Source organism: Parambassis ranga, chromosome 20 (genome assembly GCF_900634625.1).
Source record: "Parambassis ranga chromosome 20, fParRan2.1, whole genome shotgun sequence".
Classification (NCBI taxonomy): Eukaryota; Metazoa; Chordata; class Actinopteri; family Ambassidae; genus Parambassis; species Parambassis ranga.
In genome coordinates, this window is record NC_041040.1 from 5,507,423 (window position 1) to 5,534,200 (window position 26,778).

At 46.1% G+C, this 26,778-nt stretch overlaps 1 protein-coding gene and 1 non-coding gene across 2 annotated transcripts; both read left to right on the forward strand.

Annotated features, from left to right (window-relative positions):
- Positions 1-908: 908 nt before the first annotated feature.
- On the forward strand, positions 909-1,073 carry LOC114453652 (U1 spliceosomal RNA). Its single transcript, XR_003672468.1, has one exon. It is a non-coding gene; the product is annotated as a U1 spliceosomal RNA (small nuclear RNA).
- Positions 1,074-1,669: 596 nt separating this feature from the next.
- On the forward strand, positions 1,670-23,287 carry LOC114453385 (piezo-type mechanosensitive ion channel component 2-like). The gene is made up of 54 exons (XM_028433255.1): positions 1,670-2,087; positions 3,272-3,361; positions 4,288-4,395; positions 4,974-5,016; positions 5,750-5,870; positions 6,206-6,425; positions 6,508-6,721; positions 7,655-7,802; positions 7,882-8,037; positions 8,134-8,245; positions 8,328-8,710; positions 8,822-8,939; positions 9,026-9,261; positions 9,377-9,525; positions 9,604-9,682; positions 9,763-9,857; positions 10,060-10,253; positions 10,329-10,486; positions 11,436-11,612; positions 11,693-11,806; positions 12,172-12,372; positions 12,450-12,654; positions 12,836-12,937; positions 13,281-13,458; positions 13,545-13,631; positions 13,819-13,975; positions 14,171-14,267; positions 14,352-14,517; positions 14,594-14,683; positions 14,883-14,971; positions 15,052-15,117; positions 15,208-15,323; positions 15,604-15,724; positions 15,855-15,911; positions 15,990-16,156; positions 16,255-16,688; positions 17,075-17,368; positions 17,449-17,550; positions 17,676-17,832; positions 17,917-18,099; positions 18,177-18,360; positions 18,631-18,730; positions 18,812-18,959; positions 19,050-19,137; positions 19,211-19,337; positions 19,457-19,615; positions 19,756-19,903; positions 19,983-20,171; positions 20,242-20,576; positions 20,733-20,849; positions 20,994-21,073; positions 21,179-21,392; positions 21,498-21,639; positions 22,403-23,287. The coding sequence occupies exons 1-54, from the start codon at positions 2,024-2,026 to the stop codon at positions 22,502-22,504; spliced, it is 8,181 nt and encodes a 2,726-aa protein (XP_028289056.1). The 5' UTR covers positions 1,670-2,023; the 3' UTR covers positions 22,505-23,287.
- Positions 23,288-26,778: the final 3,491 nt, after the last annotated feature.

The following is a 26,778-nucleotide window of genomic DNA, read 5'->3' on the forward strand; positions in this document are numbered from 1 at the left end:
AGCTGCAACTGCAGACAGAGAGCAGCAGGGGGAGACAAACACTGAAACATGGTGCAGCACATGTGTGAGGTGTGTGTGTATGTGGACATAAAGGATAATATAAATCGGATGTGATAAAACTGAGCTCATTGTTTTTGGGCCAAACATCTCAGATCTAGATTATCTGATAACATTCTCTGTCTGGACGGCATCACTTCGGCCTCCAGTCCGACTGTGAGGAACCTCGGAGTTCTCTTTGATCAGGACATGTGGTTTATCCCTCATATGGAACAGGTCTCTCAGACTGCCTTCTTCCACCTCTGTAATATCACTAAGATCAGGAGCATCCTCTCTCAGAGTGATGCTGAAAAACTCCTCCATGCTTTTGTTACTTCTAGACTGGACTACTGCAGCTCACTATTGTCAGGATGTCCACTTTACTGCATGAACAGCTGCAGCTGATCCAGAAGCAGCAGCTAGAGTTCTGACAGGAAGCAGCCAAAGGGATCATATCTCTGCTGTTCTAGCTTCTCTTCACTGGCTCCCAGTGGGCTCAAGAATACACTTCAAGATCCTTCTCCTTACCTACAAGGCTCTTCATGGACTAGCTCCATGATCTCTGCAGGACCTGATAGAACCGTATGTTCCTAACAGAACAGTCAGATCTCAGAGTGCAGCTTTACTTGTAGTTTCTAGGATTCATCACAGTAGAATGGGAGGATGAGCCTTTAGCTGTCAGTCAGCTCAGCTGTGGAAGCAGCTTCCAGGTTTAAGACCCTCCACCTAAAATGAAGACCTTTGTGTCTACAGCTGGTCCAGACCACAATATGTAGGGCCAATAAGCAGACGCACAGGCACTCTGTAGGTACGACTACATCCACATGTAGAGTAGGACATTCATCCTAGCTATGATGTTATACTTTTGATGTATACTTACCTGGCAGGGGAGATACCATGATCAAGAAGGTGGTTCACCCAGGGCGAGGCTCAGCCATTGCACTCTAGGTTGTGCTGACCCCTGCAAATTCCCCAAATGTGGGAATCTCGACTGCATAATTTCTGGTAGTGGGGGACTGCGTTCGCACTCTCCCCTGATTGGGGCAGCAGTGGCTCAGTGGTATAGCAGGGTTGTCCAATAAGAGTTGGGATTGAACCACCAATCCCAACTCTTATTGGACAACCCTGCTATACCTCCCTAAGTCATTGTTGTGTGTCCTTGGGCAAGACACTTCACCTGTGCCTGTGTAGTGCACCTTGCTAGTCATTGTATGACACTGCTTGGAAGCAGCCTTTAACAATTTCCCTCTGGGATTACTAAAGTATCTACTAAGTATCTACTAAAGTTCACTGCTGGGGGACACAAACATGATCCACTGAGCCGCCCCCACACTCCCTCTATAACAATAAAAGTTAACTGAATAATAATCTTTATTTAATTTATGAATTATTATTGACTGACTGATTAGTTATTGCAGTATATTGGTTGTAGTTACTCCACCACTGGATCCTCATCACAGTGGCCCCAGTGAAGTTTGTGGTCTCCCTCCCTCCACTTCCTAGGCTGTGATTGAACGACCCATCCGTCCGTCAGACAATGGGCGGGGTCTGTGAGCTAAATGAGCTGCTCCTATTGGTCCAATGCAGCTGATCCCGGGTCAGTCTCTGCGTGTTTCTGAGCGTCGGTGTGTTTTTCAGCTGAGAGAGCTGAGGAGGAGAGAAGAAAAGAAAAGTTCAGGTTCCTCCGTCTGAGCAGGAGAAGAAGAAGAAAAAGAAGGAAAGTAGAAAGTGTGCGGAGAGAAAGTTCGACAGTTAGACGGCTCCGTTCTTTCTGGGTTTTCTGTTTATACTAAAAGGGGAAAATCACTTCAGAGGGACAGACTGTCTCTGTCTCCCTCTGTCCCGGAGGACGGAGGATGTCACCGGGGTGTGCCGACACCCCCAGCCTGACCCGCGGCTCCTCGGGTAAGCGCCGACAGTTTGCTGCTGCTGAGAACGGAACCAGAACCGGGACCGGACTTTGATTGGGATTCAGACTGGATTCAGGATGTCCTCAGAGCTGGCTGTGGGTCTGGTTCTCCGGGTCCTGCTACCCCTCAGTTTGACTGCAGGTAGGTTAGAGTCTGCCTTCGTGTATTGGACCGTGTGCTGGACCGAGCTCACATTAGAACCACATGCCGCCTGTTTGTTCACAAACCTCCACATGGAGAGGGAAACGACAGAGTTGGTCCTGGTCAGGACAAGAAGCTGATTGATTGATTGATTGATTGATTGATTGATTGATTGATTGATTGATTCATAAACCTCAGCAGCAGCTGATCCAGGTCCTCAGGTTCTGTTGATCTGAGGCTGGAATGAGTCCTCAAAAAGTCAAAGTCAAACATCCGGCAAAGAAGAAGTCCGTGTCTGTCTTCAATAACAGCTGATGCTGGACTGACGCTCAGACGCCTTAATTACAGCGTCTGAGCGAAGAGCGCGGTGTGTTTCAGAATAAAAGCCCGAGCGCATGTTACATTTACATCTCATCGATAGATTTCAATCAATGTTTTCACTGACAAAACACAGACACACACACACACACACACACACAGAGCACAGTCAACTGTGAAGCTTTCTGTCTCACTGACTGGCAGCAGAGCAACTTATTTAATAATCCCCACTGAGTGACAGACCTGTTCTGTCTCAGCAGCCTGATTGGTTGTTTGAGTAGAGCAGATGCTGTGACGTCATCATCAGAAGTGTTGCTGCTTCCTGTTTAGACTGTGCACAGTGTCTCTAAGATGAAAAACAGTTGGTTTGTCAACAGCGACAACCAGCTTGGTCAATATAAATAATCCTGAGCAGTGAACACAGCATTGATCTGCTGATGTCATCATATGTGTCATAAGATACATACACACGTGTGTGTATGTATGTGTGTGTGTGTGTGTGTGTGCTCCATGAATCAGACTTTTAGGTTGTAATTTCCCTTTTAAACAGCCTCACATTCCTAAGGGAGGGGGAGGTGTGTGCACACACTGCTAACCACACACACACACACACATGTTGGTTTGACATTCTCAGGTAACAACATCTGGCTCTGTGTGTTTGTGTGTGTGTGTGTTTGTGTGTGTGTGTGTGTTGGGGTGGGGCGGAGGGGGGTGGAAGATAAACAGGGGGGCACTCTTCCCCCTTCACCCCCTTACTCACACAGACACAAATATTAAGCTCAGTAATAATCAAACATGCTTGTGTATTAATACATGGATTATTGATTAATAACTGATTGGTTATGTATTGATGACTGTTTTTACAGCGTGTGCACTGAGATATAATGGATTCTCTCTGGTCTACGTCATCCTGTTGCTGTTGCTGCCGCTGCTGCCCGAGCCCTCCTCCAACACAGGTACCCGTACTGATCAGTGTGGTTTTTTGACACTTCCTGTTGTTAAGTGGGCAACAGATGATTCCAGTTGATCACAGAGCAACAGTTTGAGTAACGAAGGAGATAGAAGGAAAAACATGTAGAGCAGGCTCATGTGGAGCACTGAGCTGTACATCTGCTCAATAACTGAAGTCTCAGGTTTCTTATTTTTGATTGATATTTTAAATTAAGCAGTATGAAAAGACTCGATGCTGAATGTCTGCTCATATTCACCGACATCGCAAGGAGCTGACAAGCTGACACGCTCCATGGCTGACATCATGGTAATAACATGTAGTGATAATGCTGCAGACTGACTGACAGTGAGGTCATCAGGAAGCAGATCAGACCCACACACACACAGAGAGAGAGAGAGAGAGATGGTCTCACGTGATGACAGGAACTCCGCCGCCTGAGGGATCTTCCTGAGGAAACAGACAGAACAGAGCGGTCACCTTTAGTGTGTGACATCACTTCCTGTGTGGCTGAAGTTTCTCTGAATTTAGAGGAAACTTAACAATCACTGCGGATATGTGTATAAATAGTTGTGTTTATCAGGTGGCTCCAGTGGCCATCAGATCTGAAGATGTATAGCATACAAACGTTGTGAGAGGGTGTAGCCGGGAGCTCTGAGTTCTGCTCACAGTGGACCTGCTTGCTGTAGATGTTGTGTGTTGGTTGTGAGATGGTTGTATGTTGTGTAATGGCTGTGTCACATATTGACAGTTCCCTCCTACAGGCAGATGTTCATTGAGGGTAATTAACTTCTCAAAGAGCTGCAGCTTCCTGCAGCGAGCTGCCAGGGTCTCTGACATCACCTGTTCAGTGTGTGACTGTCTGACTGTGTAATGACTTCATGTCAGCTGTCATGTGGACTGTTGATTGGTTGTCTCTGCTCTGTGTCGTAGGTAAAACGAGTCGCTGCGTGATCGCTGCGTGCGTCTTCAGCTTCTTCTTTCTGTTGCTGCAGTGTTTCTTCCAAGTGACCATCGCAGCACTGCAGCCCGGCCACAACTGTAAGATACACCTGCTCACCTGTCTGTCTGTCTGTGTATAACCTGTCTGTCTGTCTGTGTATAACCTGTCAGTATGTCTGTTTGCCTGTCTGTGTATAACCTGTCTGTCTGTCTGTGTATAACTTGTCAGTATGTCTGTCTGCCTGTCTGTGTATAACCTGTCTGTCTGTCTGTCTGTGTATTACCTGTCTGTCTGTGTATAACTTGTCTGTGTGTGTATGACCTGTCTGTCTGTCTGTGTATGACCTGTCTGTCTGTGTGTATGACCTGTCTGTCTGTCTGTGTATGACCTGTCTGTCTGTGTGTATGACCTGTCTGTCTGTCTGTGTATGACCTGTCTGTCTGTCTGTGTATGACCTGTCTGTCTGTGTATGACCTGTCTGTCTGTCTGTCTGTGTGTATGACCTGTCTGTCTGTGTGTATGACCTGTCTGTCTGTGTGTATGACCTGTCTGTCTGTCTGTGTATGACCTGTCTGTCTGTGTGTATGACCTGCCTGTCTGTCTGTGTATAACTTGTCAGTATGTGTATAACCTGTCTGTCTGTGTATGACCTGTCTGTCTGTCTGTCTGTCTGCAGGTACTGTGTGGCAGAGCGCCCTGGGTCAGCTGGGCCTGGTGAGGTGAGAGTTCTGTTTGTTTTGTTTCTTCATTGGTTCTATAATATTTGGACAAGTCTTCTTCTGTGGTGTTTTAAAGGCACAGACTGAGTGGTGCCAACATTCACACTGCAGCACAGGATGCTTTACTTTGATGAGATGACACCTGTAACATACTAATATCCAGCCACTCTCATTCTTTTGGCATCCTTTACACCTCGTCATGTGGATGTATCCAGGTATTTTCTGTAGGAGAAACAGAGACCATTAAATAGTTGTCACCCACTGAGACTTCCTGTCTTTTACACACACACAAAGTGAAAATTATCTTGGTACTAATAATATATATATTCTGAATGTTTGGAGAAAAGTGTGTTTTCAGAAGCTTCACTCTTTGTCACCGTCTGTGTATTTAGACCATTTCTTTACTTCTGCTGCTGCTTCCAGCCACAAATGTTGTTTTAACAAACAGGAAGTACAAAGATGACCAAAATAAGACCTGTGTGGATGTGGAGCAGTCTGAACTGTGACAACCTCACAAACATGTGTGTCTGTTAACTGTGGGTTACCCTGTTGTTGGGACCGAAATCTCTTCACAGACCATTTTGAAGCAACCAGTATGACATAAAGTCTGATTCACTCTGTGTGTGTGTGTGTGTGTGTCTGGTGTGTGCATGTGTGTGTGTGTGTGTCTGGTGTGTGCATGTGTTTGTGTGTGTGTCGTTCAAACTCTGATGAAGTTCAAACTGTCTGTCAGCCTGACAGGAAGTGATGCGGGCTCGGCACTGAGACAGGTGTTCCCAGATGTTGGCGTTCTGGTTGGAGGGCTGCTGACCTGGAAGCTGATTGTGAGGCTGAACACTGTCACACACACACAGGTAATACAGACACACACACACACAAATACACACTAATGAAGCAGGTGTAACCATGTTAGGGCGTCTCCTCTTATTTCTTAACGAGGTTTCTTGTCTATTAGTGTGTAACTCTGTAAGCTATTTATTAACAGTAACCTCATTACATGACTGCAGGACATAAATGACACACACACACACACACACACAATGTATATTGATTAGATTGCAGTTCCTGTCAGAGTCTGTTAGTTAACCTGAAACCAGACCAGCAGACGGCAGCACTGACCCGCCCTCTTCCTCATCAATATTTGCCTCTCTAAGGAGGGGGCAGTAAAACCAAACTGTTTGTCACTCAGGAGGAGCCAGAAGAGGAGGTGCAGCAGGAGGAGCTTGTCTTTGAGGAAGCCCCTTCAGTCGGACAGGAGGAGAAGCAGGAGGAGGATGAGGAGGTGGGAGGAAGCAGAAACAGGCTTGTGGTGGAGTTGGAGTTGCTGGTCTGTAAAACCAGGCAGATGGTGGGAAGCATGATGGAGACTGGAGGAAAGGTCCTGCTGACGGTTCTGTTGGGACTCACAGGTAAACAGTCTGTCAGTACAGTAACAGTTAACAGGTAAACACCGCTGACCAGTGCATTGTGTCCCCCCTCCTCCTACTCCAGGTATCATGTTCCCCTCCCTCTCCTCCTTTTTCTACTTGCTCTGTTTCCAGGTGTTGTGTACCTGGTGGGCGTGGTCAGGGCAGGTCCCACCCCTCCTCTTCAGATGTGTGTCAGTTATGTCAATGTTCTACTCCGCCGCTCACTTCCTGCTTCTCTACTGCTACCAGCTTCCATCGCTGCAGGAGGCGTGGCCTCCCAGCTGGAACACCACCAGGTACCACAGCTAACTCTCAGTTCATCTAAGAGTTTGAAGCAGTTGGACTTGTTAGAATTCCTTGTGGAGAATACAGGCGTATATATGGTGGAGGACCTCAGTGGGTGGATCTCTGTGAAACTCGCATGACTAGCGTGGGGGTGGCAAAACTGATTAACGACCCATTGATTTCGTGGAACAGGTGTAACTTAAGGTAAAACTTCCCAGGGAGCTGTTAACTCACACTACATCATCAAAGACCGCACTCACCACAGCACACACTGTTCACACTCCTGCCGTCAGGCAGACGCTTCAGGAGCGTGAAAGCAAGAACAACAAGACTAAAAAACAGTTTCTATCCGCAGGCCATCAGGCTGCTGAACACTGACTGAACATTTATCATGTAAACATCATTGCCACAATGCAAAAATTGCACATAATTGTTTTTGCATGTACAATCTGTAAACACTCTAAACATCCTACCTCTGACAATAATGCATAAACAATGCACCTTAAACACTGATAACACTTCACCGAACTGCACATTAGCATATTTTGCTTATTTTATCCCTGCACAACCAACTAAAAAGTGAGGAGGTGACCATAGAGTCCACCTTTGTACCTCATTCAGTGCAGTGTTTACATCTGTGCCCAGGAACCTTCTCCCCAAACAATTCCATTCAAAACAATGGGTGCAGCTCCATGGTCTTCCAGCAGTCTATAACTAGTCATTAGCCAGATCCGAACCTAGAGCTACAGTTAGAACAACACATTCAGGTAAGTTCTGGACCATTAACAACTTAGGTCTTGTGGGTTTCACACAGATCCACCAGCTGAGGTCATCACCCACAGGAGGAGCAGTGAAAAGTCTTCAAGCATCTCCAACAAACTCTTGAGCCACACGTCTTTCCACACCCCATGACATGTCGTGTGTGATTATTGATTCCTGTGCAGAGTGATGGGCCTGGTGTCTGTGGTCTCATCGGCCTGCGACACTCCCTGGAAGTTGCAGGTGAACTCTGACCTCAGCTGGTTTCACTTCTGCAGTCCTTTGATGCTGCTGGTGCTTTACCACACCGTAGCTTGTCTGTGGAGAAACCAGGTGAGGATGATGTCATCGTACCTGTTAGATGGGTCACTGTTGCTTAGCCTCTGTCGGCTGACAGGTGTCCTGTATTTAGCTGGTCGACGGAGGGGGAGATGCAGCGAGGGCAGAGTCAGCAGCTAGTGGGAGTTATGAAATCACTGCCACCAGCATCCTGAGTGATGAGGTCACCAGTGACATCACAGCAGAGAGGAGGAGAGAACTGTGGAGGAGAGCTCATGAATGCAGAGATGTACACACACACACAGTTGCATGCCCTGCAGACACATCTGTTATAATTTGTAATATTACTTTATGGATGTGTTCCATTATGTCACCTCTCTGTCAGGTACAGGGGTCATTGTCCAATGACCCCTCTGACTCTTTTACTCCAGCCACCCAGAGCACTGCCCTGGGATTGGATATTTCCTCCACTCCTCATTATTCTCTTAGCCAATCAGGTGAGTGTGTGGTTTTTGAGATAAAAAAACCAGTGATCAGCATGTTTAGTGAACCTGGTTTTGGTGCCTTCCTCTACTGCAGACACAATGGAGACATGTGTTTTTGAAGGAGATGGATGGGAGGAGGAGGAGGAGGATGTGAGGGAGGATGAGGAAGGCGGACTCGGCGCAGCCTCCATGGCCTTTAGCTTCCTTCTTAAACAGAGCTACATCTGCGCTCTGATTGCCATGATGGCCTGGTCCATCACCTACGTCTCTTGGCTCACATGCGTCCTGCTGCTGTGGTCATGTGTCCTGTGGATGATGCGAGAACGTCGCCGGTACACACTGATGTCATCATCCTGGCTGGTCGCCTACGGCAACCTGCTAGTCATCTTGCAGTATGTCTACAGTTTTCCATCGGTACAGGAAGTCCCTGGACTGTTCCCAAGAAAAGAAGACCCCTGCAGGGAGCTCGGCTCTAAGGTCCTGATACTACTGATAATAGTGCAACAAGTTGTTTATTTATATGGCATCATATTTATTTGATTGACTGATAGGAGTTGGGTTGATTGGTTGTTCTTGTTTCTGTTGCAGTTGTTGTGTCTGTTGACCTTCTGGTTGCTGCTGCGCCAGTCGCTGACTGAGAAGAGAGACAGGCAGAAAGAAAGACAGACAGACATGCAGCTTTCTACTATCACTGTCCATAATGGAGGTCTGTCAGTCCCAACACCTGTCTATCTATTTGTCCTCTGTCTGTCTGATCACCTGTCTGTCTGTCTGTCTGTCTGTCTCCTGTAGGGGATCAGAATCTTCAGGGGATCAAGAACAAAGGGGGGGTTTTATATGATGAGGCGTTGCTCCTTGGAGGAGGAGTTCAGATGGAGACCCTTGTTGCCGTGGTTACCAGAATGTTTGTCAAATACTGGATCTACGTCTGCGGAACAATGTTCTTCTTTGTTAGCTTTGAGGGGAAAATTGTCCTTTACAAAGTCATCTACATGGTCATGTTCCTGTGCTGTGTGGCCCTGTACCAGGTACTACTGCAAGTACTGCTGTTTTAGGGATAAATACGTTATCAATCCTCTCCGAAGGTTCCATTAGGGAACTACTGCTGACTGTACCTGTCTCTGCTCCTGTCTGTGTCTGTAGTTGAACTATGAGCGGTGGCGTGCCTTGCTCCGGGGTTTCTGGGTAGCAGTGGTGGTTTATTCGATGCTGGTCCTGATTCTGGTCTACACCTTTCAGTTTCCCTCATCCCCCAACACCTGGAGCTACTACACTGGCCTCAGCACACACAGGTGCATACACAGATTAACACACCTGTACACAACTGTGACACATGTTTGTCTCTCATACCTGTGTGTGTGTTTGTCCAGGTTGGAGGATGTTGGTCTGGAGAAGTTCTCTGTTCCGGTCCTTTTCACCAGGATCTTTATTCCTGCTGCCTTCCTGCTGGTACCGTACAGTCATGATCACACAGGGTCACAGTGAATGTTGTTCTTGGTTGTTGTGGTAACAGAGGGTTTGTCCCACAGGTGTGCATTGTTCATCTGCACTATTTCCATGAGCCTTTTCTGGAGCTCACTGACCTGAAGACTGTGGTGGATACACATAACAGTACCATCACCAGGTAACGTACTGTGTTGAATATCAGGCCTTTGTTAAGGGGTAGTTTTTCCTCAGACAACCACCCAGCCACCGTACTTGGGAGCTGCTGAAGTTGGCTGGTTGTCTCTGCAGAGTTCTGCTGTAATGTGTCTAAGCCACACACACTTTATCATGGTAGGAAGGACAGGTGACTGAGGAGTAACTCAGTCAACGTGTCTCTGTAGGTTGGTCCACTCTGATGGCAGCCTAGTTGACCTGTCAGTGGGTGGAGCTCCTCAGAAGCTCCTGGAGGAGGAAACGGGTGGAGCACAGAAGGAGAAAGAGGAGAGGAAGGAGGCGTGGATTAAGGGGGAAGAAGAACAGGAAGAGGACTACTCCTGTATGTTTGACCGGGAAACCCTATCTGACCACCTCACGGGTAACCACGCTGCATTCACATCCCTGATGAGTTGGATTTTGAACCAGAAGTAAACTCCTGGTTTCTGCTCTTCAGGGCTGGTCTCTTGGAGGTTGGTGGTGGATCGTCTCTCTGTGTTGTTCCTGCGGCTCCTCCTCTCCATGCAACGCCTGCAGCGCCTACTATGGTGGCTTCTGGAACTGCACATTGTTAAGATTGTCTCCTCCTACATCATTTGGGTGTCTGTAAAGGAGGTCAGAGTCTGTGTGACTGTAACCTGTCTGACTGACTGTAACCTGTCTGACTGACTGTAACCTGACTGACTGACTGTAACCTGTCTGACTGACTGTAACCTGTCTGACTGACTGTAACCTGACTGACTGACTGTAACATTTCTGACTGACTGTAACCTGTCTGACTGATTGTAACCTGTCTGACTGACTGTAACCTGTCTGACTGATGGACTGTAACCTGTCTGACTGATGGACTGTAACCTGTCTGACTGACTGTAACCTGTCTGACTGGCTGTAATCTGTCTGACTATAACCTGTCTGACTGACTGTAACCTGTCTGACTGTAACCTGTCTGACTGACTTACTATAACCCGTCTGACTGACCATAACTTGTCTGACTGGCTGTAACCTGTCTGACTGACTGTAACCTGTCTGGCTGTAACCTGTCTGACTGACTGCAACCTGTCTGACTGACTGTAACCTGTCTGACTGACTGCAACCTGTCTGACTGTAACCTGTCTGACTGACTGTAACCTGTCGGACTGACTGCAACCTGTCTGACTGACTGTAACCTGTCGGACTGACTGCAACCTGTCTGACTGTAACCTGTCTGACTGTAACCTGTCTGACTGACTGTAACCTGTCGGACTGACTGATTGTAACCTGTCTATCCGACTGTAACCTGTCTGACTGACTGTAAACTGACTGACTGACTGTAACCTGTTTATCCGACTGTAACCTGTCTGACTGACTGTAACCTGTCGGACTGACTGATTGTAACCTGTCTATCCGACTGTAACCTGTCTGACTGACTGTAAACTGACTGACTGACTGTAACCTGTTTATCCGACTGTAACCTGTCTGACTGACTGTAACCTGTCTGTCTGAGTGTAACCTGTCTAACTGACTGTAACCTGTCTAACTGACTGTAACCTGTCTGTCAAGCAGTAACCTGGAACCCATTCTGCAGGTGTGTCTGTTTAACCTGCTGTTCGTCCTCTGTGTGGGCGTGGCACTGCCCTGCAGGACATGGCGTCCCCTGCTATCAGGAGTTTGTACAGTCTGGGCCTGTGTGGTGACTGTCTGTAAGATGTTGTACCAACTCAGCATGATTCAGCCTGTTTCATACTCCAACAACTGCACTATGGTAACGATGGCAACAACATCTTTCCACCTTGTCTTTATTTCAGTAATCTGCCTGTTTCTGACCTGTCTGTCTGTCTGTAGCCAGGTAACTCCAGCATTGACCTATCACGCTCTATTTTGTACTCTGGTCCAGTTGATCCCGCCCAGTGGGTGGGGCTTCGCAAGACAGATGGAAAACTGCTTGACTACTTAAGGGTGAGGAGCAATGAAAACAACAGTTGTAATAATCTCAAATGTCTTTTAAGGATCACCACATTAACTTGGAATACTGTTGGTAGAGCTCGGTTGTTGACAGCCTATGGTAGAGTCTCCCTGGGCAGACTGGTTTTAAAGGGAGTCTGCTGTCTCCTGGGCCAGAGTAAGGAGGGAGCCCAGCATCTGGAGCACCTGGGGCACATACTGGGCACTGGCCAAATAAAGTGTGGGGTTTAGTTTGTTGTTCACCAATCACCAGCAGTGTTTTGAACTAGGACGGGGTGTGATGTGAGCATGTGCTCAGTACATTATCAGGAATGAATGATGCCGTGATGACTCATGTCTCTGCCAACCTGTCTCCACAGTACAACTTGATGATGCTAGCACTGTTAGCCTTTGAGGTGACTATATACCGACATCAGCAACTCTACCGCCTCCGCCATAACAAGGTCATGCCCCCCACCAAGACACTCTTTCATGACATCACCAGACGCCACCTGGACAGCAGTGTGCTGAGCTGCATTAAATACTTACTGAACTACTTCTTCTATAAGTTTGGACTTGAGGTAACACACAAACACACATTCACATCTTGTCATGTTTAAAAACATCCATCCATACCCGTCTGTCGTCTTTTTCTCAGACCTGCTTCCTGTTGGCTGTAAATGTCATTGGTCAGAGGATGGATCTGTTCGCTGTCGCCCATGCCTTCGGCCTCATCACTGTCCTATCACAACGCAGCAGAAAGCGCATTGCCTCAGTGTGGCCAAAGTACTGTTACTTTGTGTCTGGGCTGCTGTGCTTCCAGTACCTGCTGTGCATTGGCTTCCCTCCTGCTACATGTAAAGGTATAGACTCACTTCCAGGCAGCAGGTTTAATGTAGTCCTGTCTCAGTGTTCAGAGATTCTTTTTCTTTGATGAATCTTAACAGTTAACTCTACCCTTAAAGCTAAGCTCGGCTAGGCTAACATTAACATTAAGACTTTGAGGGTTAAAACTGAACACTCAGTAAATATGTTGTTTTTCAGATTATCCCTGGAGACCCCCGTCCTCTAACATGGACTCCAATGTGGTGAAGTGGCTCTTTTTGCCTGATTACCTGACACCACCAAACTCACTCTTCCTCCTTTGTAAGTCCCTCATCATCATCATAATCAACATCATCGTGTTAAATTATTCCCAGAAACAGGATGAGTAACGAAGATAAAAAAGATTAAATGTAAATATGATTCTCTGTCAGGGACGTGATGTGAGCTAGCACAAGATTGCCCTGACTTTTTATTTTACTTTTATTTATAACTTTCATTGATTATTAGTTTTCAAACCCAAATCACAAAAAGAGGTTTCCACAGACGTTTAAAGAGACCACTAGTTTTGAATTTTGAACACTCATCAAAGTATCTGAATGTTTATAAAACTAAGAGTTAAATGGGTACCTGGTGTTCATTATCTTTGTGCTCCTGGATGTATCAGATGACTTCCTGCTCCTTCTTGGGACATCGTTGCAGCTGCAGATGTTTGAGGAGGAGCTTCAGCCGACTGTTCAGATCCTCGCAGGAGACAACAGTGAACTGGATGGAGATGAGGAACAGATCTGTGACCCAATCAGACGGCTTTGTCTCAGCACAGTCCCTGATTTCACTCTGTGCAGGTAAACTCTGCCCACTGTGTGTCCTATCTACCAGCTCACCTGCTTCTCTCTCACACACCTGTCTGCCCTGCTGTGTGTGTTTTCAGGTCTTACCTGGACATGATGAAGGTGATCTTCTTTTGCTACATGTTCTGGTTTGTCCTTACCATCATCTTCATCACTGGGACAACCAGGTAAGGATACAGGGCCAAGGTCTCTGCAGCCATTTATCTAAGTTTAGATTCAGGGTGAAGCCCCAGAATCTGGGTCAGAGAAGACATTTTGAGGATCAATAATGGAAGAAAAATACCCAGAAAATGGTTTTGTCCACACTAACCTAAAGAGCTAGAAGAGCCTGATAGTCACATCTGTGTGTTCCAGGATCAGCGTGTTCTGTATGGGTTACCTGGTGGCCTGTTTCTACTTCCTGTTGGTGGGTGGAGACCTGCTGCTGAAACCAGTTAAATCCATTCTGCTGTACTGGGACTGTCTGATTGGCTACAATGTGTTTGTCATTACTATGAAGAATATTCTGTCGGTAAGATGCACCTTTATCTTCATCCTTGTTGAAGATGAAGAGTCACATTGATTTTGTCAGTGAGGTGTGGTTAGAGAGTAGTGAAGGTGTCTCACAGAGCCCTCAGAGTTTTAGTGGAGGCCAAACTATCGAAGGTAACTGTCTCCGTCTGTCCATCTGTCTCTGTCTGTCGGTGCATGTCTCTTTGTCCATCAGATCATGGCCTGTGGTTTCATCAAGTCCTTGGTGTTGAATCACTGTTGGCTGATTCAGCTCTTCAGTCTGGCCTGCACCATCAAAGGATACACCAAACGTATGTAAACTGAGAGAGCAGTAAGGAGGTGTGTCTGCCTGTCCTGTCGTGTGGGAGGTGTTTACTCACGTCTTTTGTTTCCAGCGGAACAGCAGAGCAGTAAACAGTGTGAGCTGCCAAGCGATGAGGCTGGAATCATCTGGGACGGAGTCTGTTTCTGCTTCTTGTTACTGCAAAGGAGAGTCTTCAGGAGCCACTACTTTCTGTATGTGGTTTTGGACCTGCAAAATACACAACTACTGGCCTCCAGGTACACACTTATTAACACTCATTCAACAACATTTGCACTTTACCATTCATGATGGTGATGTGTGCGTGTGTTAAAGGGGGGCAGAGCTCTTCAAGGCATCCACGGTGAAAGCTGTCAGAGCCAGACTGGAGGAGGAGAAGACCTCTATGGACTTGCTGAAGAGACAGTAAGACAGGGCCACAATCCAGACCACTTTAGTTCAGTCCAAGAGAGTGCTTGTGAGACTCATAAAAATACCTAACAATCAAAGTTTCTCTTGTCTAGATGAGTCCATCAGTCAGAAACACATCAAAACATCAGCAGTCAATGTACACTCACTTTCAGCTGGTACGTTTTTTATGAACCATGTCTTGTCTGGTTTCTAGGATGGAAAGGATTAAATCTCGACAGCAGAAGTTTCGCAAAGGAAAAGAAAAAATGTTGAGTTTGACCCAGGACAGCGTCCATCCCAAGGGTCAGTAAACAAACGTGTGACATCCTACTGGAATACAATGATGGTGACCTCTGGGTGATCAGAAGTGTTTTCATCTGCAGATCAGGAAAATAAAAAGGGCTCACGGCAGAAGGAGTGGTGGAGACCCTGGGTAAACCACACCTCCAGTGAGTCACCTGACCTCTGACAGCATCTCTCACCTGTCTGCAGGTGTGGATCAAGTGTGGGTCTAATGCTAAACCTGTGTCTGTCTTCAGTGGTGAGGAGTGGTGACTACTACCTGTTTGAGACAGATAGCGAAGAGGAGGATGAAGAAAAAAGAGAGGAAGAGGAGAAGAAGGAGGAAGAGCTTCCAGAAAAATCAGCCTTCCAGGTGAGTCTCCATGATAGCTCACTTTGTTCAGAAATAGTCAGAAATACAGCAGAAAATATCAATATGGTATCAGTGTTAATTAATTAAATGAAATGACATTAAATCGAAGAACTAATAATACAATTAATCTGTTTTCTTTTCTTGTCCAGTGGCTCTAATCCTATTCCGTACAAGGCCTTTTCTGTGGACAGATATAAAACTGATGTTAGAAATTGTACATTTAAAGTGAGTATGAGGAAAATATAGAATCATTTCTACATGTGCTATGTGTCTGCATTAGTTTGTCTACCACGCCTGGATCACTGACTCCAGAACAGCAATGAGAGCTCGCAACAACCAAAAGAAGCTATGGAAAAAGAACTCTTCTGAACGCAGGAGCAGGAAGGAGGCAAGGACAGCAGGTGAGGAGGGGCAGAACTTCTCCTGTAGTCTATCAATGTTCAGATCTGTCCAGGGGACGCAGCATTTTCCAAAAGGTCCAGGCATATCAGTAAATAGGAGTCGATTCAACCTCTGGCTTCTTTTGTTTAGCGACGGGTGTCATAGAAGTGACAGAGGAGATGGAGGAGGAGAAGGATGAGGGACCAGGTAGGACATCACCAGGTCGCACCCTCCGTCACACTTTGGAAAAAGTCTTAAAATGAGGGTGAATTTTGTGTGCTTCAGATACGGTTCTGCGTCGGTTCTCCAACACTCTGAGGTTCTGCTGGGTTCTGCTGTCAGCTCTGCTGGACTCCCTGACTGCCTGGCTTAATGGTTTGTGTCAGGAACACATTGACATCTCCACCGTCCTCCGCATCGAGCGCTGCATGCTGACACAACAGGCCAAGCAGGTAGAGTCTTTGGACTGCAGCTCCCTGCAACAGCCTGACGGCTTGAACTGAAGAAATTAAGGATCAGCCACGAGTGATCTCATTTTTTCTGTTTTCAGGGTTATGAGCCCAGCAGGGATGCAATTAATGTTTACTACCAGGAGCAGCTGATGAAAACTTCCAGAGAGTCTGGTCTGGACTTCAATACTCATGAAGAAGGAGGAGAAACAGCAGAGGAGAACCCTCCGGCAGTACCAGAAGGAGATTGTCCAGCAGATCCACAAGATGAACAAGGGCCAGAAGACTTCGAACATTATCCAGAAGAATTAAGTATTAAGGCAAAAGCCCAAGTATTAGGAGATCATACAGCTGAAACAAAACTAGAACCTTGTCTACCAGAAAGAGATCCAGCAGTGGAAGCTGACAGCTGCCCAGAATGCCAAGCAGCTAAAATGAGCCAAAGACCTCGACCTAGACTGTCCAGGATGAAGAGAGTATGGTCTTCATCCTCGGTGTCTTCCTCTGAAGAAGACAGCATCAGTGGCACACACAGGTCCGTCTCCAGAACAGAAAACACTGTAACAAACTCACATCTGCTTTGACAAACATATCAACAAATGGTACACCATCACTCAGAGAGGCTCAGAGAGGCTCAGAGAGTCGATGAAGGCCTTTCAGTATAAAGACATCACTCTTAACCACAGTTTGAGCTACAGTATGTAGCCCATAGATTTTTCTTATATTTAGAATATGAAGGTATTTCTACTACTGCTCAAACCAAGCATGTTCTGCACCAACATCTACTCTAGGGTTTACTTCTGATAAACCAACTGATCAAATCCTGACTATAAACATGTGACTGATCAGACTGAACAGGTTCACTGTGTGTGGAACTGAACAGACAAATGGATGTGTTTTAATCTCCCCTTTTCTGAACAGTGGTACAGAATTAAAGCAACACCTTCCTTCTGCGCCGACTCTCCCCCTCACCAGTACCTCCTCCCCTGCCTCCCCCACCTGCCTGCTCCTCCCTCCCTCCTACAGCCTAACTCTGGGACTGCAGGAGGAGGACAGGAGGGGTAGGGTTGTGCAGGGAGTTTCAGGATCCAGGAAGCAGCTTCCAGTTCACACTCCAGGGGAAAGGAGCAATTTCCCATCTGACTCAGCCTCCAGCTCATGTCCACTGGCGTCCTGGACAGATGAGCTGACGGCCAGCGAGCTGCTGAGGAACAGGTGAGGATTCCAGAGTGAGACAGATCCGCCACGTGTCCACTACATGTGACTGACATCCCACCTCTCAAATCGTGTTTCAGAACGTTTTATGACGATGAGCTGGAAGCGTCAGACCATTTCTATGCCAACCAGCCTCAACTGCTCCAGCTGTGCTATGCTCTCTACAACATCCTTGCAGCCCGGTAAGCTCTCCTGCACAGGTGCAACTCCCAACGTAAACACTGCAGTTATTCAAATCAGGTCTGAGCAGCATTCAGTCAGACTCACTGTTTACCAAATCACAAACAGTTCTGTTTACCTGCCTTAGGTCAGAGACTGTGTGTTACCTGGTCATCGTGCTGAACCACATGGTGTCTGCCAGCTGTCTGACGCTCATACTTCCTCTACTGGTGTTTCTCTGGGCAATGCTGTCTGTCCCTCGACCCAGTAAGACCTTCTGGATGACGGCCATTATCTACACTGAGGTTTGCTCTAACTTGCTTCTCTTATCAGCTGCATATAAATTTTTATGAACAGGTTTGACAGTTTGTCCCTCTTCGTGTCCTCAGGTCACCATCGTTATCAAGTATTTCTTCCAGTTCGGTTTTTTTCCCTTCAATCAGAAGCTGGAGTTGGACCGATCCAAACCGTTCCACCCTCCAAACATCCTGGGGGTGGAGAAAAAGGAAGCCTATGTGCTGTATGACCTGCTGCAGCTACTTGCTTTGTTCTACCACAGAGCCATCCTCAAGGTAACAACACAGAAATTTGCACCCACTGAGCAATACAGAACCACTGTGACTGACTCCACTTCCTCCGTCCCCTGCAGTGCCACGGACTGTGGGACCAGACTGGTAACATGGAGACCAACACTGCCTATCACCACAGCGACGCAGGAGCCATCTCCTCCCACTGTGTCACTACCATTGATGGAGTGGAACCCGCCAACACACTCCGACAACGAGGCAGGAGACAAACACGTTCTAACTCCAGCCAGCTGCGCTCGCCTGCAGGTAGGATCTAACGTCCTTTTACAGAGCTACACGATCAATATCCAAAATACAGAAAACTAGTGACACCTGGTGACGGCACCAACAGGTAGTTCGTTAGGGAAACTGTGTGAGTACAGGAAGATGTTGCAGCATTAAATCCAGTTTTATTCAGAATCTCAAAAGTCAAAGTTCTCATGAAGTGGTTGATGATTCAACAACCTGCTGGTCTTTGTGGGCACAGAGAATCAGGGTGTGATTTGTACATGTGAAGTGCTTCTCCTTTGTTTCCAGGCAGTGTGAGCTCCAGAGGTCAGCAGCCCAGCAGGTTTGACTTGCTGTTAGAGAAACTACGAGAACTTTCCATCAGAGCCAAGACATACTCTAGTAGAAGGTGAGCTGACCCGAAGCTAACATTTTTGTTGATGAACCATGTTACCCATAATCCCTCTCTCTCTCTCTCTCTCTCTGTCAGGTGTATGTCTCTTTACCGTCCAGTCTGTCAGTTCTTCAGAGCTCTCGTCCAACCAGAGTACAGTGCCGTCACAGACGTTTACGTCCTCATGTTTCTTGCTGACACCATTGACTTTATTATCATCGTCTTTGGCTTCTGGGCCTTTGGAGTAAAGTTTCCTTTAGTCTTCACTATGAGCTGTGACTTTACTTACCTCTGTGGAAATTAAGTTTTGTGTTTTATTCTAATGAACTTCCAGAAACACTCAACTGCTGCTGACATCACCTCATCCCTCTCAGAGGATCAGGTGCCTGAAGCTTTCTTGGTGATGGTCCTGATTCAGTTTGGTATGTCCACCTGTCTTTCTGTCCACCTTTCTGTCTGTTAGACCTGTCAGTTTACCTGTCTGTCTCTCTGCAGGCACCATGGTGATAGACAGGGCTTTGTATTTAAGAAAGACAGTTTTGGGGAAGTTGGTCTTTCAGGTGATTTTGGTTTTCGGGATCCATTTCTGGATGTTCTTCATCCTGCCAACTGTCACTGAGAGGTAATTCACAATCTGCCTTGTTAACACAAGTTCTGATGAGTTCTGAATGGGGTTGGTTTTCAGAAACTACTGTGTCTGTGATTTTCTCCCTGCTTCTTTGTTTCTCTGTCTCTCTGTAGGCGTTTCAATCAAAACCTGGTAGCTCAACTCTGGTACTTTGTGAAGTGTGTTTACTTTGGTCTGTCAGCATACCAGATTCGATCTGGTTACCCAACACGAGTTTTGGGAAACTTCTTGACAAAGAGCTACAATTACCTCAACCTGTTCCTGTTCCAGGGGTGAGTCTTAGCTTAGTTTAGCACAGGGGCTATTAGCACAACCTTGTAGCTCTGTGGTTCTAGCAAAGACTAGAACAGAGAAACAGTCTAGCTCCATGAAATATTAAAAAATATCTCCTCACATCCCTGCCTCTCTGCAGTTTCCGCCTGGTTCCATTTCTTACTGAACTGAGGGCAGTGATGGACTGGGTTTGGACTGACACCACACTGTCTCTGTCCTCATGGATCTGTGTGGAGGATGTTTACGCCCACTGCTTCGTCTTAAAGTGCTGGAGGGAGTCTGAGAAGGTCTCAGTTGGTCTGTGGCTACAAGTTTATAACGCACTGATTCCTGTTTATATAAATATCTATGTATTTTTGTATTCAGAGGTACCCACAGCCGCGCGGGCAGAAGAAGAAGCGGGTGGTGAAATACGGGATGGGTGGTCTGATTGTTCTCTTATTGATCTGTATCGTCTGGTTTCCGCTGCTCTTCATGTCACTTATCAAATCAGTTGCTGGAGTGGTCAACCAGCCACTCGATGTCTCTGTGACCATCACGCTGGGAGGCTTTCAGGTACTTGTACAGCAGGAACTGGCACGTTGTTTATTAAAGCAGTAGAACATCTGATCTGATTTGTTCACAGCCGATCTTCACAATGAGTGCACAGCAGAATCAGCTCAGAGATCTGACTGAAGAAGACTTCAGCTCCTTCATCAGCTCCTACAGCTACACACCTGTATGTTCTCTGCAGTATGATACTCCGTATACACAGTTTGTTTCCAGCAATAATCCTGTGGACTGTGTTTCACAGAGTGCTTTGCAGTTTTTGGAGGCATATAGCCATGAAGATGTGACAGTGGCAGAGCTGCAGGGCAGTAGCAACTCTCTGTGGACCATCAGTCCCCCCAGCAGGCACTACCTGAGCCAGGTCCTCAACCTGGACCATTTCCCCCTGACCCTGTCCTGGACCATTCAGAGGTCAGGCTTGTCCCCCTGAAAAATAATCAGCCATCAATACTTTTTGATGTTTGTACTGTTACTGGATGCTTCACAAATATTCCGCTCATAGCGCAGAGGTAGTAGTAATGGAAGTAACAATCAAACGTGATCAATAATAAATCATTAATCTGACAGGAACTTGAGTCTGGGAGCAAAGGCGGAGCTTGCATCAGGTAAACATGTGACATACTTGGAGGATCAGACTCGTCTGGAACTGATTGAGCTGCTCAACGGCACCAGGACACTTCCTGTGTGAGTTTATGTGTCAGAGCAGGCTGTTTGTTGGGCTTTTCTGAAACCAGGTTATACATCAGTATTAAAGACCACACACACGTCTCCAAGTGCAGTCAGTGAAGGTAGCTGTCTTCAATGAGCTCTTTTCTCTCTGTCTGTCAGGCTGATACAGGAAGTGTTTCCATGTTTCATTCGAGCTCCCAGTGACTCTAATGCCAAACCCATCGAGCAGCTTTACTCAGGTACTGTACTGTTTTCTGGGTTCTCTGAGGCGCCCCTAAGTCAGACAAAAAATGACATTGCCCTCCTTCAATCAAATGGCTTCTTTCCCTTTTACTTCCAATTAGATGACCACTATAAGGATATCCTGCTGGCCCTGGAACGCTCAACCAACCAGACTACAAATATTCAGGAGTGGTGGATTGTCGACCAACCAGCCGCCAGCCTGGTTCCTATTGGTGGTGGTACTTCACTGAGTGACAAGAGGGAGGCGGGGCTTCAGCTATTTGTGTTCAGCGATAAAGTCAGTCCTCCGAGTCTGGGTTTCCTGGCTGGATACGGGTACACTTCTACACTGCAGCAACATGAGGACAAAGCATACAGTTTGTGCCAAGTACAGCAGTAAATGTAGAACTAAGTGTTCTTTTCTCCATCCATGTTCTGCAGGATCATGGGTCTTTATGCCTCAGTTGTTCTGGTGATTGGGAAGTTTGTCAGGGAGTTTTTCAGCGGGATAAGTCATTCCATCATGTTTGAGGAGCTACCCTGTGTTGACCGCATCCTCAAACTTTGCACCGACATCTTCCTGGTAGACTTCAGCCCTTTCTGCTGTTATTCCATTCACAGAGTTCGCTTTAACATAATTAGTAAAGTCCAAGAGTTCAAATCGAGGCAACTAGACTCAAGGATTATTTTGTTTTGTCCCCTGAGTGGCTTCCTGGCGGGAATCTGCGATCTTGCAACTCTTACAACTCTGTAACAGGCTCTCTACTCTGAACAGGTTTTCACCTTAAAATCTCCTAAGGGCTAAGATGTTTTGTGAATCAATTTTATCCTTACTAGGATTCAGTCTTAATTATAAGGGGAAATTCTCAGAAAACGTCATAATTCTAAAACATTTCTGTAGAATTTCACCACTAAGGGGAACTTGTAGTGCTAAGAGTCTTTGTTGATTCTTAAAATCTTTGTGAATATGGCACCTGATCAACTGACAAAGACAAAGGGGACTTAATACACAAGGTGAACACAATCAGGGCGGGGCAGGTCACATCATCACCATCACAAATGGTGGAAAGCAGAGTGTCAAAGCAGACGAGGGCACACAGGAAACACGAGACTTTTGAAAATAAAACGGGAAATAACCAAAACAGGGCAAAATGCACCAGGAAACATACAAATACACCAAAATGAGCAGAAAACTAAGGATTCACTCAGGGGAGTGGCAAAACAATCACTGAGTCCAGTTGCCTGAATTTAAACTCTTGGAAATGACTATGGCCTGGATGAACGAGAGCATCCACAGACATGCAGTTAGTGGTTTGGCTGATCTGATTAGCTGCTTTCTCTTTCAGGTGAGAGAAACCGGTGAACTGGAGCTGGAGGAGGAGCTTTATGCCAAACTGATCTTCTTGTATCGCTCACCAGAGACTTTGATCAAGTGGACAAGACGATGACCTCACTGATTAACAGTACTGACTAGGATCTTCTGTCAATATGGCCTCTAGTGCCATCACAGACTGTGACATCAGCTGACATCACAGCTTAGAACTGAACATGTGGTGTTGTGCTATTTCTTTATGAATAAAACTGGAATCTTATCAGAAAAGTACCTGCTGCTGGGTGACCAGGAGAAGCCAAGCGTCAAATGATGGATAAAGCAAATATTTGGTAGGCTAATATAAATATTGATCATAAACTATTGATTACTGCAGGGGTATGTTGTGGAAAATATAAAGTTCTAAAGCTGACATAAGATGAGGCTGAAGCTTTAGTGTTTTAAATAACTCCCTTTATGGAAGGAAGTGATGTAACTTCCTGTTCAGTCACATGTCATTTTTTGTTATTTATTTTTATGCTGATGTTTACAGAAGTATTTGTCTATGTTCGCTTACATTAGCATAACTAGCCTGTATGATATTAAGGTGGGACGACTGGCTCAGCTGTCATCACCTGTCTGTGGCTGCTGTCTGTTACATGGAGGTGCTGGTTGGAGCAGATTTACCTGCAAACAAAATGGAAACAGGAGAAAGAACGCAGAGACCAGACCGGACAGAGGAGCAAAGCTCACTCTTGATCCTTACAATAATTCAGTCTTAATTATAAGGCGAAATTCTCCGAAAATGTCATCATTCTGAGGATTTTTTTAGAATTTCACCACTAAGGGGAATTCTCAGTGCTAAGAGTCTTTGTTGATTCTTAAAATCTTTGTGAATATGGCCCCTGATCAACTGACAAAGGGGACTAAGGCCCCGTTCACACTGGAGAAAGTCATTCCAGCTAGAGTAGGATTGAGCCCAGACAGCCTTTAAGCTGGATGCGTTCAGACCTAGGCCCCGTTCACACTGGGGAAAAAAATGTGGCTTAAGCAGGATTTGGCCGCATCCAGATCAATCCAGATGTGTTTTTTTCCGAGTGTGAACACCTCCAATCCGGCTGAATCCAGTTTGATTTCAAGCCGGCTAGATCCACCCTCGAGAGGTGGATCTAGCAGGATTGGCTCAAATGTGGCTCAGGTGTGAACGCAAATGTGGCTAGCGAATCCGGCTAGCCACATTATTAGCCATATTACGAGGTGCCACCTAGTGGTTTGGAGAACAGCAAACATGCTGGATGAAGCCGGATTGAGTGCGGACACAACTGTGCTAGCCAGATTTGAAAATAGGTCTGAACGCATCCAGCTTAAAGGCTGTCTGGGCTCAATCCTACTCTAGCTGGAATGACTTTCTCCAGTGTGAACGGGGCCCTATTTTCAAATCTGGCTAGCACACAGTTGTGTCCGCACTCAATCCGGCTTCATCCAGCGTGCTTGCTGTTCTCCAAACCACTAGGTGGCGCCTCGTAATATGCCTAATAATGTGGCAAGCCGGATTCACTAGCCACATTTGCGTTCTCACCTGAGCCACATTTGAGCCAATCCTGCTAGATCCACCTCTCGAGGGTGGATCTAGCCGGCTTGAAATCAAACTGGATTCAGCTGGATTGTAGGTGTTCACACTCGGAAAAAAACACATCTGGATTGATCTGGATGCGGCCAAATCCTGCTTAAGCCACATTTTTTCCCCAGTGTGAACGGGGCCTTAGTACACAAGGTTAACAGGACACAGGTGAACACAATCAGGGCAGGGCAGGTAATCACAAATGGTGGGAAGCAGAGTTTCAAATAAAGCAGAAGAGGGCACACAGGGAACACCAGACTTTCAAAAATAAAACAGGAAATAACCAACACAGGGCAAAATAAACCAGGAAACATACAAATACACCAAAATAAGCAGAAAAGACCAAGTGAACTGTGAATTTCTGCTGTGAGGGACTAATAAAGGATCATCTTATCGTAACTGAGGTTCATGACAATATTTTTCAGGGAAGGCACCTAAACACTTAATGTCACCAACATGTCCTCATGAAAAAATGGTACAAATGGTCGATAATGCATCCCAGAAATATGACACAAGGTTCTGCTTTACTGGATGTCACATGTTCACAGCAGAACAGTGAGCACTATGCTGTGACTTAAACTCACACTGACCATGTCAAGGCAGAGCATAAAGCATGCAGCAACCTACCTAACTTAGCTAGTTTAGAATTTGCTAAGAATTTTAATCGCAAAACACCCAAGGACTAACAACAACACACATACACAGAAAAGAGAAGACCACTTACCAGCCAGCCAGGAAATTTGGCCATATCACTAGAACAGATCCCAGTGGTGGAGCTCATCACAGCTACTGAGTCAGCTATCAAGACAACAACCTGACAGACACAGACGCAGAACAACTCCGGATGTCACAGCCACACTCTCCAGTGCCAGAGGGCTGCCATCCATTCTCTCCACAGAGAAAAAGAAGGCCATGAAATCACAGCAGAAAGACCAGGACATCCCCATTCTGTCAGCAGATAGAGGGAGATGCACAGTGGTACTGTTAAGTGCAGTTGATTGACAATACAAAGTTATTACAACACTGGATCCAAACAGCCAAGAAGCAGGCTGGTGCACTGACCTGTTATGTCTACAGGACCCAAATGCAGACACGAAGACAGGCAGAGATAACTGAAAGTGAGCTTTTAATAATAAAAGCCTAAGTCCAAATTCAAATCCAGTCCAAAACGGTACAAACAAAGACAGAGAGAGAGAAGGAGCAGAAACAAACCAAACTCAAACAAGGGTGATCCAACGGGAGGCAGGAGGACGGGAACACACGGGAGGACTCAGGAACACGGAGCAACATGCAGGAGATGACGCTGAGGTGAGCAGACGATCCAACAAGAACAAAGGGGAGCAATCCTAAAGGAGGGAAACCAGAGGAGGTAAGACTCACAGGAAAACACGAGGGAACGCAGAGTTTAAAATAAAACGGAGGCCAGAGACTAAAGACAAAGACAGGAGGGCAGAGACAGGACTGGATCAAAACTACACTTACACAAGAAGAGTCCAAGGACACAGGGGACGCACAGGGTACGGGGCGACACTGAAAACTAAGACCACAATGTCAAAATAAACTGAGAACTTAACACAACACAAGATATCAGAACTATAACGTGACCAAAGTTATCAGGACACCTGTAGACATTTTACCAGAATGTGCTTTATTTGCAGTGCTTGATGAACATGTCACTGTCTGGTCGGACTTTGTGCTGTTTGGATGGTTCACTGGAAGACATTGTGAAGCTACAAAGAAAGCTGCATGGCTTACAGTTCATCTCTGCTTTACATCAGCTGTGATCTGCTGCGTCTAATCTGATTACAGTGACTGAAGAGACTGAAGTCGCACAAATTGATATAAACATCATACACTCATTGATCACATGTCGACAGGTGGGTGTGTTAACAGACATTCAGATGTCTCTGTTTTCAGGAGCCGTGTGCTGTTTCATGTCTTCTTCTCAAACACTTGTTGGCATAGACACGTCCACCGGTTACACCGGCACAGAAATCCGTACAGAGACTGTCCAATCAGACTAATCTCTGTCAATAATAGGTACTTCTTGGTGAATGAAAACCATCATTACAGTGAGTGATGGATTGAGATGAACACTAAAGTAGCAGGTAAAGGTGAGAGCAGGCAGAAGCTTTTTAGAAGAAGTTCACTGCATTTACTAAAGAGTTCCACAATCATCGTGAAGTTACCAAATACATTTTTGACAGTGGATGGACTCTGAGTGTCTCATATTGCTGTCATAATGTTTAAGTGTCTTAGTCAAGCTTTGGACAACTTTCCACACTTAACAGGAAGGCCATGAATCAGAGAAGCTAGCTTCATGGAGGCCTCTGTGAGCCTAGAAATGGTTGTTGTTTATCACATCCAGGAATACAGAAAAAAGGTTACGTTAAAAACAAATCGAGGCTGAAATAATCTAATTCTAATAAGATTTTTATGAGAAAAGCCTCCGGTGTTCTTTGGTAGATGCAGTGCTCTGTGGTCATTTCCCTTCAACATATGAAAACCACACAATGGTCTTTGACTGGTGCAGATGACTAAACTGAAGGAAGAACATCTTCTCCTCATCCTCATCCTCTAGGTGGCCCCCTTTTCCAAGTTTGAGAACCAAAACATAGAACATAACATCCTGCTTTCTTCTGTCAGTCAAGTTAAACAGGAAGTTCATCAGTCTTGTGCTGTGATTCATCTGGAAGACTCCTTATTGCTACAACATCTCAACTACTAAGTACTTCATCATCATCATCATCATTTTAAATAATGTTTTGGATCCAGATGGCAGGTTTTTGCAC